The sequence below is a fragment of the Anoplolepis gracilipes genome, chromosome 11, assembly GCF_047496725.1.
Source record: "Anoplolepis gracilipes chromosome 11, ASM4749672v1, whole genome shotgun sequence".
Classification (NCBI taxonomy): Eukaryota; Metazoa; Arthropoda; class Insecta; order Hymenoptera; family Formicidae; genus Anoplolepis; species Anoplolepis gracilipes.
Window position 1 is genome coordinate 6,350,854 of NC_132980.1, and position 15,218 is coordinate 6,366,071.

A 15,218-nucleotide genomic window follows, 5' to 3' on the forward strand; every position below is an offset into this window, starting at 1 on the left:
CGAAACGTCACGCTAACAGCCAAGGAAGATGTGTCGCGATTTCATGACGTTGTAAACGTCAAGAGGCTAGGAAGATTCAATTTGTAAAGTTAATCGCATACCTAAGTGACAGGGTAAATGCCCAGAGATCGCGAGCCTCACGGTAATTTATTGTACTCTTGCACGAAAACGTTTATCTCATATATATTTTTTTTTTTTTTTTTTTTTTTATTATCATTGTATTATATACACTGTTACGATGCATTTCTTAACGTTTTTACATACAATTTTTCATGCGATTTATCGATGTGATAATATTAAGTAATACAAATAAGCGAGGATGTACATAGGATAATATATGTATATATGTATGTATATATATGTATTATTTATTCTGTCCATCTGTGGCAGCAATGTTGATTCGTGCACACATAATACAATCTCATTTCCTCTTCAGCTCGTCTAGTTTGTGCCTGGAAAAATACAGCTTCTCTGTAATTGCACTTTGGGCATGGATGTTCTTCAGTTCTTGGCAATGTAGGGTCCGATATTACATCAGCAACAATGTGTGTCAGTTCACTAAAAAAGAAAAATATACAATTAAATAAATCAATGGTGGTTTTCAAGTGTGACTAACATATACATCCTTAGCAAGTCTATGAATTAATCTTGAGAAGACTCGTCACATTGAAAGAGTATCATTTTGTATGACAAGCAATATCTATGCACAAAATGATATACCTTTCTTCTTTGCACGTGTTACAAAATTTTAATCGTTACACTTGATAATATTTATACAGATGTTAATCAACTTTTTTTAATACACTTATATTTTCAACTCACTCTATTTCGTGCATGATCTTGTTCACATAAATACAATTGCTGTCTGCCAGTGTTTTATAATCACAATTTCTGCACTGAAATAAAAACAAAACAATTCTATGTATACAACAATCTCTTATATAATTCAAAATTGTTTCTTTCCTTCCCCTTCCCTTTTTTTTCTTTTTTTTTAACAGAATGTTACACATTGTTTATTGGAAACAGTCGCAATACACCCTCATACTTACTGCATACATGAGCACTTTGTTCTCTTTATCTTCTTTCGGATACAACATATTGTTACATTCCTGGCAAAATCTAATACCCACAAATCCTGGTCCATCATCATGCGTGTCATAACCCGCTATTTTCGACATGATCACGATCCTCTGTCAATGACTACTGACAATAATAATTGAAGAATTGTAGCATGTGGTAAACATCAATGCATTATATCTGCAGATTCAAAATGTGTAAGATTATTTCATTTATTTCTATTTAATTCATTTATTATTTATATTTAATATATATTTCAATATATATCAATATTCAATATTTCAATATATTTAATATATGTCTTATTTCTATATAATTATTATAATATACGGAAATCTATCTTACTCATAATATAATATAAATGAAAAAACTTTTAAAAATTAAAATTACGGTTATAAAGACAAAATCTGTTAGATTTAACAGAAATAATAATATGTACTCACAGAATTAACCTATAAGTTTAACTTTCAGTTTATCCAATATATTCTTGTAATTAATTAGCTTCCGTGTATATTCCGTTGTGAATTATAAAATAATTGTCGAATAGGGACAAGATTCATTCAATATTCAACGATAGGCTTGACAAAATTCAAGACAAATTTTACGAGTGATTCAACTGTTGTGTTGTATCATAGAGATATGTATTTATATAATATCTCTATGTATTGTATTCTTGAAAACCGAAAGGTGCATTTACAAAGGACAGCGCGATCGAGTAAAAATCGCAAAGAATCAGTCAATCAGAAGAAGAGTTTGACATAGAGTCTCGTTTTACACTTTTATTAAAAGATTTGACAAAAATCTCGTTATAATATAAAAGAAACGAATTTTGTCGTTCAATTTGCTTCTCACCTAAATTCAACAAACGTAGTTTTTTTTCCCCCAGACTTTTTATTACGTACAAAAATTAACACAAATTCTATTTTCTTCTCATATAATTTAATTATATTAATTTAATATTTATTAATTTCCCCCTCTTGTGTGTTTCTTTTCGTCGTCGGTGAACGAGACAAAAGAACGGGCGCGGGAAGCATATCTAAAGACAAGCAACCTCCACCGTACAATCAGCGATGCCAGATTCGGGTCTCGGTAGCGCACGCACCAAAGCGCGAGCGCGTGCACCCATGTGCTGCGCAGTACGCTCTGCGCAGCACACGCACGCTACCGATCCTCGAATCTAGCATCGCTATATACATACATATGTGCGTATATATAAATACGAATCTTGCCGGCAGTTTTCATGAAATCGCCCGCGACAGTATCGACTTCGTAAATTTAATTCTCGAGTTGAAAATTTTATATATATATATCATACATCGGGGCGTGATTACATTCGTTCACGGTCGAAAAAATCGATGTCGGGGGCGACCAAAAAAAAAAATAGAAAAAAAAAAAAAAAAAAAGAAAGGAGAGGCTCTTCTAAGAATCGTCTCTCTCTGTCGGGAATCGGCGTTAGTTTGATAATCTGCGCAGTGATGATGCGCGATAGAGGCACTTCCGAACCGACGCCGCTAGCTTAGTAATTCTAGCGATAGTTTACTATAGTCGACTATAGACCGTGCGTGTGAGTCTCCGGTGTCCGGTGCGGGTAGCACCTCGTAGACCTCGTCGGCATCGCGGTATCGCGGGTTACGAGTAAGTATCGATCAACGTCGACAAGGACGACGACGTACGAGTACGACTTTGACAGGAAGGTGCCGGTCGATTCTTCAGCACCTATTTTGTTCGTCCATCTTCAGAGACGTCCTGGATCTCCTCTCTCTCTCTCTCTCTCTCTTTCTCTCTCTTCGGAATCTAGCGTCTATAGCTTATAATATATAGCAGTTCGTTCACACATATTGTAAGTGTATGGTGCACACATATGTATATACATACACGGTAGAGAGAAAGAGAACCAATCAACGCATATACCCCCCCGACCCTACCATTCGCTTTCTACCCTGTCGTCCCGTCTGTACCCCCACCCCTTCCGGCCGCGGTTCTCGCTCCCCCATCTATATAGTGCAAATCTCGCGGCGGCTGAATGTTTTCTTAAGGGATTCTTCCCACGAGCGACGCGATATATTTCTCCGAGAAGCGGAGGTTCGCGAGTGTGCAGTTGACGAACCTAATCTCGTCTTCATCGGCGTGGATTGAGTGCGAAGAGCGTGATTCTGTCTGTGCATCGTTTCTCCAGGAGGTCGAGACACGACGCTCTCGGCGTCACCGTGAGAGAAGGAGCGCGTGAAAAGGGAGACAAAAAGAAAGAAACTGACTCGAATACGAATACGCACAATATATTTCGTGTACGTATAATAAAGGAGTAAAGAAATTTCTAAGAGCCCGGAGGCGACGTTCCTGTGGGGGGTGACGTTGCGTCTCCTCTCCCACAGAGAAAGAAAGAAAGAGAGAGAGAGAGATAGATAGATAGAGGGGGAGAGAGAGAAAGAGAGAGAGAGAGAGAAATCCGTTTTCCCCCCCCCCGTCATAAAGAAAAGGCGGCACATCCAGTGTCGCTCCGATTACGCCGGATAATTTTCAACCTGTCCGAATCTGTCAGTATTTGTCATTTTTACACCGTAGCGCGACCGATTCGTGTGACTTTGACACGTGATTACGGCTGAACGGCATCGTTTGCGGCGAGGCCGCCCGGCAGCTTCAACAATAGAAGCTGCTAGGCGCGTTGTTCGTCTCTCCTACTCCGCCGAGTGCGTGCCTGTCTTTTAAGTGTGCGAGTGCGTATGCGTGCGTGCGTGCGTGCGCGCGCGCGCGCGCGCACGCACGCACGCACTCTCGCGCGCGTTTGTCCGCCCGAGTGCGTGCATCCGGTAAGTACGTGGATTTTTGTCGGAAAAAAAGAAAAAAGAAAAAAAAATCGCCAGTACCCCGGTCCCGATCGTCGATCGATCCGACGACGCCACACGCTCGATCGCGGTAACGTTTCTCGTAGCTCGCAAATCATACGCACGTCTCGCGCGTATATTACACGCGTACATGATATACGATCGGAATATAACGTTCGCGCGTGTACGTCTATCAATATGTGTGCGTGTGCATGCGATGTGTGGGATATTGTTGTTACTGGACTTGTACCAGACCAGCCATATTGTACATTTTTTTTTAACTCGACCGTCATCTTTCTCGTTAACCTAGCTCTAGTCTCGCGATAATCTCTCTCTCTCTCTCTCTCTCTCTCTCTTTCGATCATTTGTTTTTTGAATTAAACGCATTTCCGCTGTTGTCAGGATCCTTTGCCTCTCCCTTTCGGTTTTTTAGTTTGACGATTAGGGTATAAAGGGAATTGAAAGAAGGAAACCCCTCTTTGTCTTTGTTCCGATGACGTACCCTCTTTCACACGCAGGTGATGTATACTGTCTTAAAATTATTTTTTTATTTTTTTTTTTTTTTTTTCATAACTGAAAGAAATCGTCGAGAAGATTCAGTGTGTTGTACCTACTTGGAATAGGCGGTCTCGCTAAATTGGGTAATGGTAGATTCATTATTTGTTTCATTAATTATGTGTCCAAAAATAGCTCCCAAAGAAATACCTCTTGCTGCAGCAACGGATGGCGTTTCTTCTCCAATCCTGTGCAAAATTGTTGTTTATTTAAACATTTTACACTTTTATTTTCAATTTTTCACTACTAACACTTTGCAAATACACTTTGTCTTTTTAATTATTATTCAGTTGATGCGAAGGATTTATTTAACATTATTTCAAAAAATTTTACATTTGTCACATAATTATTTGCTCTATTTTATGTATAAAGTATGTATGTAATTGTAATAATTGTGCAATATTATATTTAAGACATGACACGTGACTTTTTTTTTGATAATTTAAAAGATGACACCAAAATAGCCCAAGTTTTAATGAAATATCTTGTTTTTGACAGGCGATTTATCTATCATTGAACTGCAGTCATGGAATCTGGGAGTAACTTGCCCAATCCGGGCACTTACCCTGGAGGCGATCGCCAACAGTTTTGCGTTTCTTGGAATTCTCATCAGTCCAACATGCACAGTGCATTTCCAAAATTGCTGAGCTCAGAGCAATTTGTGGATGTCACCCTGGCTTGCGACGGAGGCTCGATAAAGTGTCACAAAGTCGTGCTCTCTGCCTGTAGCGATTATTTGGAACGCCTACTGTTAGAGATACCATGTACTCATCCTGTGATCTTCTTGAGGGACATGAAGATGTGGGAGCTTCAAGCTTTGGTCGAATTTATGTACCGTGGAGAGGTATATGTCGAGCAACAACAGCTCGCTACATTGATGCAAGCAGCGGAAGTTTTGCAGGTATATGTCTTGATCCATTTACATGTGTCTATCTATAATATTATCTTTAGTATATATCATTTCTTTTTTTGTTTTGCTTTGCGTGTTTGCTGACAATCATTTTTTGAGGTTGAAAGGTGTTGCGTGCTGATTGCTTTACAGAGTATGTCAGCTGCTGCCATTGATGGATGATTGCTACAGCGTGTCTGGACTAAATATCAAACTCATTTTATCTCATTCTATTTATTTATTTATTTATTTTGTTTTTAATACTTGGCATTTTTTACTCTTTTTAACTTTAGCAGTATTGTATAAACATAAAATTTTAATTCCATGCATTATATTTGCCTCTATACGTTTGCTTTTATGCAAAGGTATAGATATTGTTTATATTCCATGTTTACACATATTTTTTTGGTAGGTTCGTGGCTTATCTACTCAGGGATGCGATAACTCGTCGAATGAGAGCAATACCCAATCGTGTGATTCTAATGCACCTGTCACTCCGTCGACGCCTACTCACGGTGACAGTACTAACTACAAGGCCGATAATGCTTCATCCAATGATGACGGAAGTACCTCTGACTTCCTTTCATGTTCGACAATGGCCGCGACCAGCACAGGGAACAATTCGTCCACCATCACCCCTGTTTCAAATAATCCCACTGCATCTAACTTTGTAAACATGGAGCATAGCGAAGCGTTGCAACACCTAGAGAAAGCTTTAAGTGCTTGTGAGGCAACTCTCACTGAAACTCAGGGTATGGTAAAAATGGAGCCGGACGAGCAGTTCTCTCAGCAGCAGGAAGTCAAACCATATTCCATTAGTGTGGTGCCCAGTAGTAATTGCAATCCTAGCAGCCCATTTCCTGCGATCGAAGGTGAGCTGATCTTTGTCTCTCTTACATTTTATCTATCTTAAAGGATCGTATCGATATCTAAAACGTTAGATGGCAGATGATTGACACCTTTTGCGTATCTTTAAAGGTTATCAAAGACGACAAAGGCGTTCAGAAGAAGAACTCAAGCTAGCTTCAGACATGGTGTCACGTGGCATGACATTTCAAGTAGCCTCTGAAAAGTACAAGATACCAATCAGCACAATTCGATTCTACATGGTGAGAAAGGGGATCCTGCAAAGGCGAAAACGCGGCCGTGGCTCCAGCAATCTCGGCATGAACAGTCAACCGGGTAGTCCGGCCAGTCCGCCGTATCATATGATGAGTTACCGTTTGCCGGAGAGCCTAAATTCCAGCCTACCGTAGTGCTGTATAAAGAAGTAGTGAGTTTTTAGACTTCAGTTTTGAATCGAACAAATTTTTTATCATTGCATATATCCATCGAGCTGTTCCAGACCGCACATCTCGTCGATATATACTTTTAAAACCTTCCATGCACTGAGAATTTATTTATATTTTGTATTGCTATTATTTTTTTCTTTCTTTTCTTTCAGTTTTGCACTTCATTATTCATTACTCGCGGCGTACCGATATGTTTGCGCTGTTTGATTTACAAGACTTTTTACATTTACAGCATATAAATGTTTTTCCGCATTTTTATGCTATCGTCGATTGCGCATGCAAGATAGAGATATATAATAATTTGTGTCTCGAACAGCTCCGCTCCATGTATATAAAAAGATACCATATGTAAAAGTTCGGACACAGCATTAAGCTAAATAACGCGCACGCTTTATGTCATGTTTATGTTGAATTCAGTGTCCTTAGGAAGACTGCCTAACATATTTTTTTTTTTTTTTTTTAATAAGTATAAAGATACGTGTATCATTAGGAACATAACTAAGTTCGCCGTTTTTCATTTCGAATGTGTGCATAGAAAAGATTGTGCTGCATTGACCAGAACAAGTGATTATCTCACTGTGCAATGTTTGAAGAGTATGCTGGGTAAGGAAAGGACTTCTCATATCAGATCATAGTGTTTGTTTTATGAGGCTTCGCATTATTGTGATGCAAAATGATTTTGATTGAAACACGATGGCGAGTCCATCTTTTAGGACACATGAAACTAACGTCGTCGCTCATTTACTCTTCAGAAAGCGAAATACGATAAAAATAATAAAGCTTTCAAGGAAGCGTGTGTATTATAATAAAGCTTTCAAGAGGAGTAGCTTCTTATTACTTGGATGGACATAAAATCTTTTATTATGAGCTTCTCTCTCTTCTCAAAGTCATGTAGTCACAGCGAAACGCTGCATGCATCATTTGAATTAGGCATTTGAAGAAATTGCTATTTGCAGGGAAATGTAGTTGTTCGGTCTAAAATTGTACAATTAGCTTTAACTCCAGATTCCAATTATTGAAAAAGGGCAAAAATGCTCAAATTCTATGTCAAAATACGAGAATTAGCATTAGGTACGAATATAATAATGTAGTTATGCGACAAAATTAATGAATTGATCATTTCCGAGGAAAATATATAAGCAATTAATTGATTTGATTAGCAGTAATATGTATATACTTAAGGACTTATTTTCTTACTAGATTTTATAATTTTATTTTTACACGAGTTTGCAATTTTTCGTATACTTCTATCGCTTTTTATACTTGGACTAATTTTGCTCGGAAGAAGATTTTTCACTTTAAGAAAATTAAAAATAAATCTTTTTACGAATTTATCAACGAGATTAAAGATGAAAAAAAAATAATTTTTTTTTTTTTATACAGATTATCCTTAAAGTCGCTTTTGTTAATCATAGCTTTTTATGTTAATTGAATCTTCCAAAAATATGTCTGCTTATTTATTTCATTAAGATATCTATTTTAATATATGAAATATTATAAGTAAACTGAATTGTATTCATCGATATTATAGTGACTCGTGCACTGAATCGGGCTAATCGAGTTAAAAGTCGCATTTACAAACAATTTTGTGAATATATTTTTAGTTGTGCCATAATGAGATGCCGATAATAAATTTTTTTTTTTTTTTTTTTTTTTTTTTTAATTTTTACATAAATCTTACATAATCTTTAGTTCTTCCGAGCATTGTAGTCGTGCGAATATTGTTTCTAAAAAAAAATATGCGTCGTCATGTAAAATAGAGTAGAGTTTTCCTGACAAGAACATCTCTGACGTTATGAAAACGCGTCACAATTGAATACATATACATAATAGATTGGGACACACCACACACGCACACACACATATATATATATATATATACACATATATATACATATATATACACAAAAAAAAAATATATATATATACATATATATACACAAAAAAAATATATATATATATATATATACACATACATACACGTGTGTGTGTGGGTGGGTGGGTGGGTGAGTGCGTGTGCGTGCGTGCGTGTGTGTGTGTGTAAATGTCACAATCTAATACATACATACATACATACATATATTAGATTAGTGCTGTTCGTCAAAATTTAAATTTTAAAAAAGATTAGACATATATACATGCCTGCGCGCGCGTGTGTGTGTGCGTGTGTGTGTGTGCGTGCGTGCGTGCGTGTACGCGCGTTTTCTATAAAATACATAAATTTAGATGTTTTATACATTTGTTCTTTCTAGAATAATTATATTTTATGTGTTATTCAAGTGAGCAAAGAAGATCGATGAAGTCTCTTTTTTCAACCTAAAGAAAAACATAAAATAACGAACATCAAGATGTGAATAAATGAAAAGAGATGAGGTTGCAAGAAGTTGCATAGGAAAGAGTGAACAAAAGGCTCACTATGTTATTTTAAACGATTTGGATGACACAATAAGCTAAGGAGTAGTTTAAGACTTTTTATACGATTGATATGTAGAATATAAAGGAAAAAAGAAATTAATGGCGAATTTGATTGGACTGCATTAGTGCGCACTAGTGTACATAAAAGTTATTACACACAAATTTACATTGGCATAAATAATTAAAAAAGTAAAATAATACAAAGTTACTTAGATATAAATATATATAATGATAAAAATTAGAAGCATGCAAAAAATGACTTCTCGATATTTTCGCTGAGGAAAAATCGTCTCTTAAACAAAAGGTCCGATAACCCGCTTTTAAAAGAATATTTGATACTTTTGGAATATCCTGACAAGCTTAAAATTAGCGCCAAATAGAAGCCAAATTGAAGAAGTTGCTTTCCATTTACACTAAAATTAAGAATTCTCTTGTTACGTAACTCATAACTCAGTTGAGTGCGCGTTCCTTTTTATTCTCACATGTAAGATTCAACTGGGTTTTTATCTGTAATCTGCACAAGCTCGAGACCGTGTACTTTAGTGAGTTTTGTGAATTCACTTTAAAGATGAGATTATAAACTTGTGTTCTTATGCGATAACTTTGTCAAATAAATAAGTAAGAACAAAATGACATTAATAAATTAATATTATTATTATGAATATTCTCACTTGCGCGTTTCTTTAACTTACTGAATAATGACGTCATTATCTGAGTCTAAAAACTCAGTATCACTTGTGTAATAATGGAAAGCAGCTAATGCTCAACAATTGTTGATGCAGGAAGAGTATATTTCAAAACAGAGTTGCAGTTGGTCGACTGTTTTCCAACGATCAGAATATTTTAAAACAGTTAAGCCATTGCAATTCCAAATTGAAAGTGTCATATGTATATATATGACAAGTTTAGTATAGGTACATATGTATATATTTTTTTTTTAATTTGTGTATGCGTACGTGCGTGCGTATGTGTATATTGATATGTACAAATACGGCATGTTTTCAAAAGACAAGGAAATTGTGACTTGAAATTCACAAATTTATCCGGTACTTCAAGAAAAACGGCCAGATGTGCCTCAAAACGATGTGCAAAGTCATTTTGTTTCACGATAATGCGAGGGGTTGGGATATTGTTCATAAAGTCAGACAAACGCTATATGATCTGTGGTGCGTTTCAGGAAAACTCTATTAATATACTCTGTCCTTATTTTCAATAAATAACAAAGGTAGAAGGACATTTTTAGCGCATAAGCATGCTGCTTAAACTCGGCTCTGGAATGGGAAGTCTCATTCGCCACTCTCTAGATATCGCCCTGTTTGACTATCACTTGTTCCAGTTCAATGCAGCACAGTTTCTTCCATGCACAAATTTGACATGAAAAACGGTGGAAATTTAATTATACCCAATGTACTGTGGAATATGCTATATTTTGTAATCTCTTAATACAACGTAACAAACATGCGGAGGGAGCACCCGGATAAAATATAGTATATTTCGCGAGAACTTCGGCAAACCATTATTAATATTGATAATAATGTGATTCCATACTTGTAAGTACTTGCGTTAACATAACGCTATGAGAGAAATGACGCTAAAGATCAAAAGATATTACGCCGTGCATTTAATTGATTACGTTTTTTAGATCTTATTTTTTTATTTTGAAACTTTTTTATACGCAGGATTTGTATGCATATAAGCGCACTTAATAAGATATATAATAATGAGACGGAAATGTTCTATGAAATAGAGATATATTGATATAAATGACAGTTTCTTATGCTGTGGACGAACGTTGCGCGTATGGTTAATTCTCAGCCGTGTTCCGTTCTTCTACTTAGTGACCAATGTAGCTAGCCTGCATATGTGGATAGTGTGAGATATGTTTTTGGATCTTACATCGATGTCGCTCATAGCGAGAAACAGATTTACAAGGAAAAAAAAGTACAGTACAGAAAAGAAAAGGAACAAAAAAACAAAAAAAGAAAAAAATAGAGAAAAGGAGAAAAAAGAGAAAATTGACTATGACATATAATGGGTATTTTTTTAATGACCGAAAATTCGAAATATTTTGACGGAAAGACATTTTGTAGCATATAAGTTATTTTTTATTACATCATATTTATATGATTCACAGTGTGAAGCTCATCCCGTTAAGTTACTGTGACAGCTGTATGGCACACATAATATGTATGTATTTATCAAATGTTTATCTTTCTATATTTTAAACGAGCCCTCCGTGCAAGAGGTAAAAGATTACGATTATCGCACACTGTATATCCCGCGCCAGGAGTGACGCTTAAAGATCAAAAAATGTATACAATTGTAGAAAGTCAGGACTTGTCCATGAAAAAAAACGTCGAGTAGTAGTCACTATGTTTAAGACTGGTAACACGTGGCTAATACATAACCAGATTTTTAAGGTCTTAGACACAGCAATCCTCAATCTATCTAATCAATTATACAAATATTTTTGTAGGCACTTTGTCGAGAAAGGTTTCTTCTTTCTGCCTCTTTATTCTATATATATCTCGATGATAACTTATGCAGTAAGAGGAACCTGGTATTTATTCAAAGTTTACCATTTAGCTTTGTTAAAACATCACAAGAGAGATGAACGATCATGACGTAGTGTAATGCTTTTTACATGCTAGTGTACAAATAAAACAGCATTTGTAATTGACGATAAGAGAATCATACCCTGGTGTCTGTAAAAATCGGTGAAACCGACTCGGGTTCTCCGAGTTATTTTTTTTTACAAACACCAGTTCTGCCTTTTCAAAGATGTTTAATTGTATGACAACAACTGTGGCGCGCATACAATTGTAATTGTACGATGTATTGCCTTTGTTACATAGCATTTGGGATAAAGCCATATTTTTCCATGCAACGCAATAATCCAGCAAAATAAATGACAGTTAAAAATGAGAGAAGCAGCCTAAAATAGGAAAGAGTGCCAGATATAAAACTAAAGCGGACATGAACAATAACACATATAGAGGATAAAGGATTTATCTCTATCACTTAGAGTGTGTAACTGCCTTTCTCTGGCCTCATACACTGGATCATTAATTTATTTATATTAGACAATATTATACAAAAAGTACATGTAAAGGAAGAAACTAATCTAACTTAGAAGGCTTGTTAGAGCTTCTATCGATTGCAGTAAGACTGCTGCCATCCGACTGACGATGAAACACGTTTTTCAAGAAGCTAAAGTTGAACATTTAATCGAAACATATATGTCACAGATCTTACATTGTATTTATTCTCATTTATTCTCATTTCTTTATTATGCGATTATTACATATATATTTAACGCAATTGGTTGTTTCTCTACTTGTGTATTTTTTTTTCTTTTTTTTTTTTTTTTTTTACGATATATCGAAATATCGGAGAGAGAAAAGAAAAAAAAATTAGTCGCATATTGGACATTGTGATGTATGTTAACGCGAATTAAAGCACGACTTACAATTGTTGCCTGTTTTAATGTCCAGTAACTGAAAGACAATTGAACTGTAAAATGACTTACTCATATATAGCATTCTTTTCAATAAAGAATCAGTATATATCGTGTAAATCATTGTTCTAAGAGTTCCAGTTGACAGAGATTTTATACGGATCTATTAAACCAGTATTTCAAACCAATGAAAAATAATTAGTTTTCTAATAATAATACAATACATTTTACGTGAATTTAGTACAGTGCTTAAGTCATTAATGCTCAGCGTATCTAACAAATATTTTTAGTGGAAATCCGTGTCATACTCACATGTGTATCATAATGTCTTAAAGTATGTAACTAAACCACAATCAAAGAAGTATGAACGATACTTAATGACTATTATCATAATAGCCACTTATTAATAGCAGTAAATAGGTAGCCATTTTGAGGCAGTTTATATTATATTTAATTACACCGTATCGCTTTGGTCTCTCCGTTTTTACGATGGTATTATTATTTATAGATAGAATCATAACTCCTAGAATCGATCGAACCTCGAATCACTTATTTTTAAGTCTATTTTTTACAGTTACCGAGAATATCTAATGGATTAAATAGGCAATGCAATTGAAAACACAAATACATATGACAACACACACACACATGAGATCTGTAATTGCGTAATCGATGCGTCTAATTTTTGTTATTTTATGAATTTATACACATATACATGATATATATATATATATGCGATTCTTACATGCATCATACATTATATATATTATATACACGACATTACATTATCAATTTTGACAACATAAAAAGCCACATATGTGTATAACTAAGTATTTTTATACCACTTCAGTTTTAGCTTCTAAGTTTTTATTACTAGTTAATTAGAGATACGGTTGAAAATTATGTGAACTCTTTCCGACGTAATATTTTGCACGTAAGCTTACAGCCGTCGTGCATAGTTTTTTAATAAGAGAAAAAAAAAAATAATTAAACGTGCATTGTGCGAAGTATTCCACGAGAATATTATCGTGGAATTATTCTATTTAATTTGATCATTAATATTCTATATTACGTCGCAAGGTGGCCTCGAAACGATTACATTCTTCGATATTTACTGTGTTTACTGCATATTACATGTGCAGTGAAAACAGCATTAAAGTTACATATTTTGACTTTATGAACATTCTAGATACACGTATTAATTTGCGTACCTTATTGTAATATCTATATTGCCTTAGTGTCTTTTTTTTTTTTTTTTTTTTCTTTTTCTTTTCCTAAAACTTCGATAACATATATATATATATTTATATATATATATATATTTATATATATATATTTATATATATATATTTATATATATATATATTTATATATAGAGTTGCTTGCCTATTTACGACGAGAATTTACGTGCTTTGATGTTTCGTAAATGATTTGTAACGGCAACAAAATCCGCGATTGACTTGTAAAAGTTCAATTTTATATAATTGTAGTTTCTATAAGAGTAATGAATCTAAAATATGATTATATATAAAGCTTTATATGGATATATCAGGAGTGCGTGTGCCATGTTACATTGAACCGCCGCCGTTGACACTTGGATCTTGTTCTCCGCAAGACTCGGTCTTTTCCTTCGCGCAACTCGTCCTTGAAAGCGCGCGATCCCAGTATTATGCGATCGCATATGCGAGAAACCTTCGACTGCATCCGTTTAACGGATCCCTTAGATCCCTTAACCCTTTTAGGTCAGAAACTTTTTTTTGCTCTGTTCCTGGTCACATATGGGTCACGAATGTCTCGTCGTGATTTTAGCTTTTTATCTCAAAGTGTTTGGAAATAAAATTTATACATGTATTTATATTCTTTGACATCTGTCTAAAAAATGATCGAGGGCAACAAAAGTTGGAGAATAAATTTTAAATAATTTTTTTTATCGATTAAGGCCTTCGAGATGTTATATTATTAAAATGTCGATAGAGTCAAGATGATCCATATGTGGACCTTTAAGGGTTAAGCATCCTGTAGAGTATACTATATCACACTTATTATTACTACACAAATGTATATCTTGCGTTATTCTCGAAAACTTGTATTCAAGATACACTCTAATACGTGTTGAGGGCAACGGTCCTTTATTGACGAAGAGAAATTGCGAAATACATTGAAGTAAATAAGGTTTTTTTTTAATACATCGAAAACTTTTTTGTTATTAATAAATGAATGTACAACTTCCTTTAAGCGAAACTAGACTAGTTCCATTCAACAAAACTTATTTCGATGTATTAAAAAAAAATAATTTTCTTGTTTTATAATTCAGTATGACGTCAATAAGGGGATCAGGAACCTTAACACACATTCGCTGTTTCCGAATACTTTGGCGCTTTTTCACGACCCCTTTGTCAGTCTTCGTATTCAAAAGCTAATGCCATCGTGTGTTTTTTTTAACAACACTTTTTAACGCCGTATAATGAATTATCTTGTTGCACAGCGGTTGTTAACGCGTGTTCAATGTTGCCCAATGTGCATTGAATTAACGTTACGCTAGCAAATAGATTCGATTTTAGAGAGGGGACGGCATTACGAATACGCTTTAAATACGAGGACTTCGATGAAAGAGCGACGATATTTGTACTTGGATTTATTGGAAAGCATTTGGTCGCGCATCCTGAATATGTAAGATACCGAAGCGTGCGGATTCAGTGTAATACGGCGAG

At 35.0% G+C, this 15,218-nt stretch overlaps 2 protein-coding genes across 10 annotated transcripts in view; one reads left to right on the plus strand and one right to left on the minus strand.

Annotated features, from left to right (window-relative positions):
* Positions 1-5: 5 nt before the first annotated feature.
* The window catches only part of LOC140671241 (uncharacterized), a 16,763-nt gene continuing 1,550 nt past the window's right edge, over positions 6-15,218 (plus strand). The window contains exons 1-6 of one of the 9 annotated variants that reach the window (XM_072902445.1): positions 2,498-2,712; positions 4,480-4,540; positions 4,953-5,355; positions 5,756-6,215; positions 6,322-6,616; positions 6,788-15,218. The exon at positions 6,788-15,218 is cut by the window's right edge and continues 1,550 nt beyond it. In XM_072902445.1, coding sequence (XP_072758546.1) covers positions 4,981-5,355; positions 5,756-6,215; positions 6,322-6,599 — 1,113 coding nt within the window. In that variant the 5' untranslated portion in view covers positions 2,498-2,712; positions 4,480-4,540; positions 4,953-4,980 and the 3' untranslated portion in view covers positions 6,600-6,616; positions 6,788-15,218. The other 8 variants (XM_072902446.1, XM_072902450.1, XM_072902453.1 and 5 more) reach the window with 8 other exon arrangements.
* Rpii15 (RNA polymerase II subunit RpII15) lies at positions 235-1,915 on the minus strand. Its single transcript, XM_072902454.1, has 4 exons — positions 1,521-1,915; positions 1,050-1,257; positions 823-896; positions 235-558 (listed from the first exon to the last, which is right to left on the minus strand). The coding sequence occupies exons 2-4, from the start codon at positions 1,176-1,178 to the stop codon at positions 369-371; spliced, it is 393 nt and encodes a 130-aa protein (XP_072758555.1). The 5' UTR covers positions 1,179-1,257; positions 1,521-1,915; the 3' UTR covers positions 235-368.

Coding starts and splice junctions, on each gene's coding strand:
- Rpii15 (XM_072902454.1), bottom strand. CDS start 1,178: ATGTCGAAAATAGCGGGTTATGACACGCATGATGATGGACCAGGATTT. Junction 897..1,049: donor ACAAAGTGCTCATGTATGCA/GTAAGTATGAGG, acceptor TTTTTATTTCAG/TGCAGAAATTGTGATTATAA. Junction 559..822: donor AAGATCATGCACGAAATAGA/GTGAGTTGAAAA, acceptor TTTCTTTTTTAG/TGAACTGACACACATTGTTG.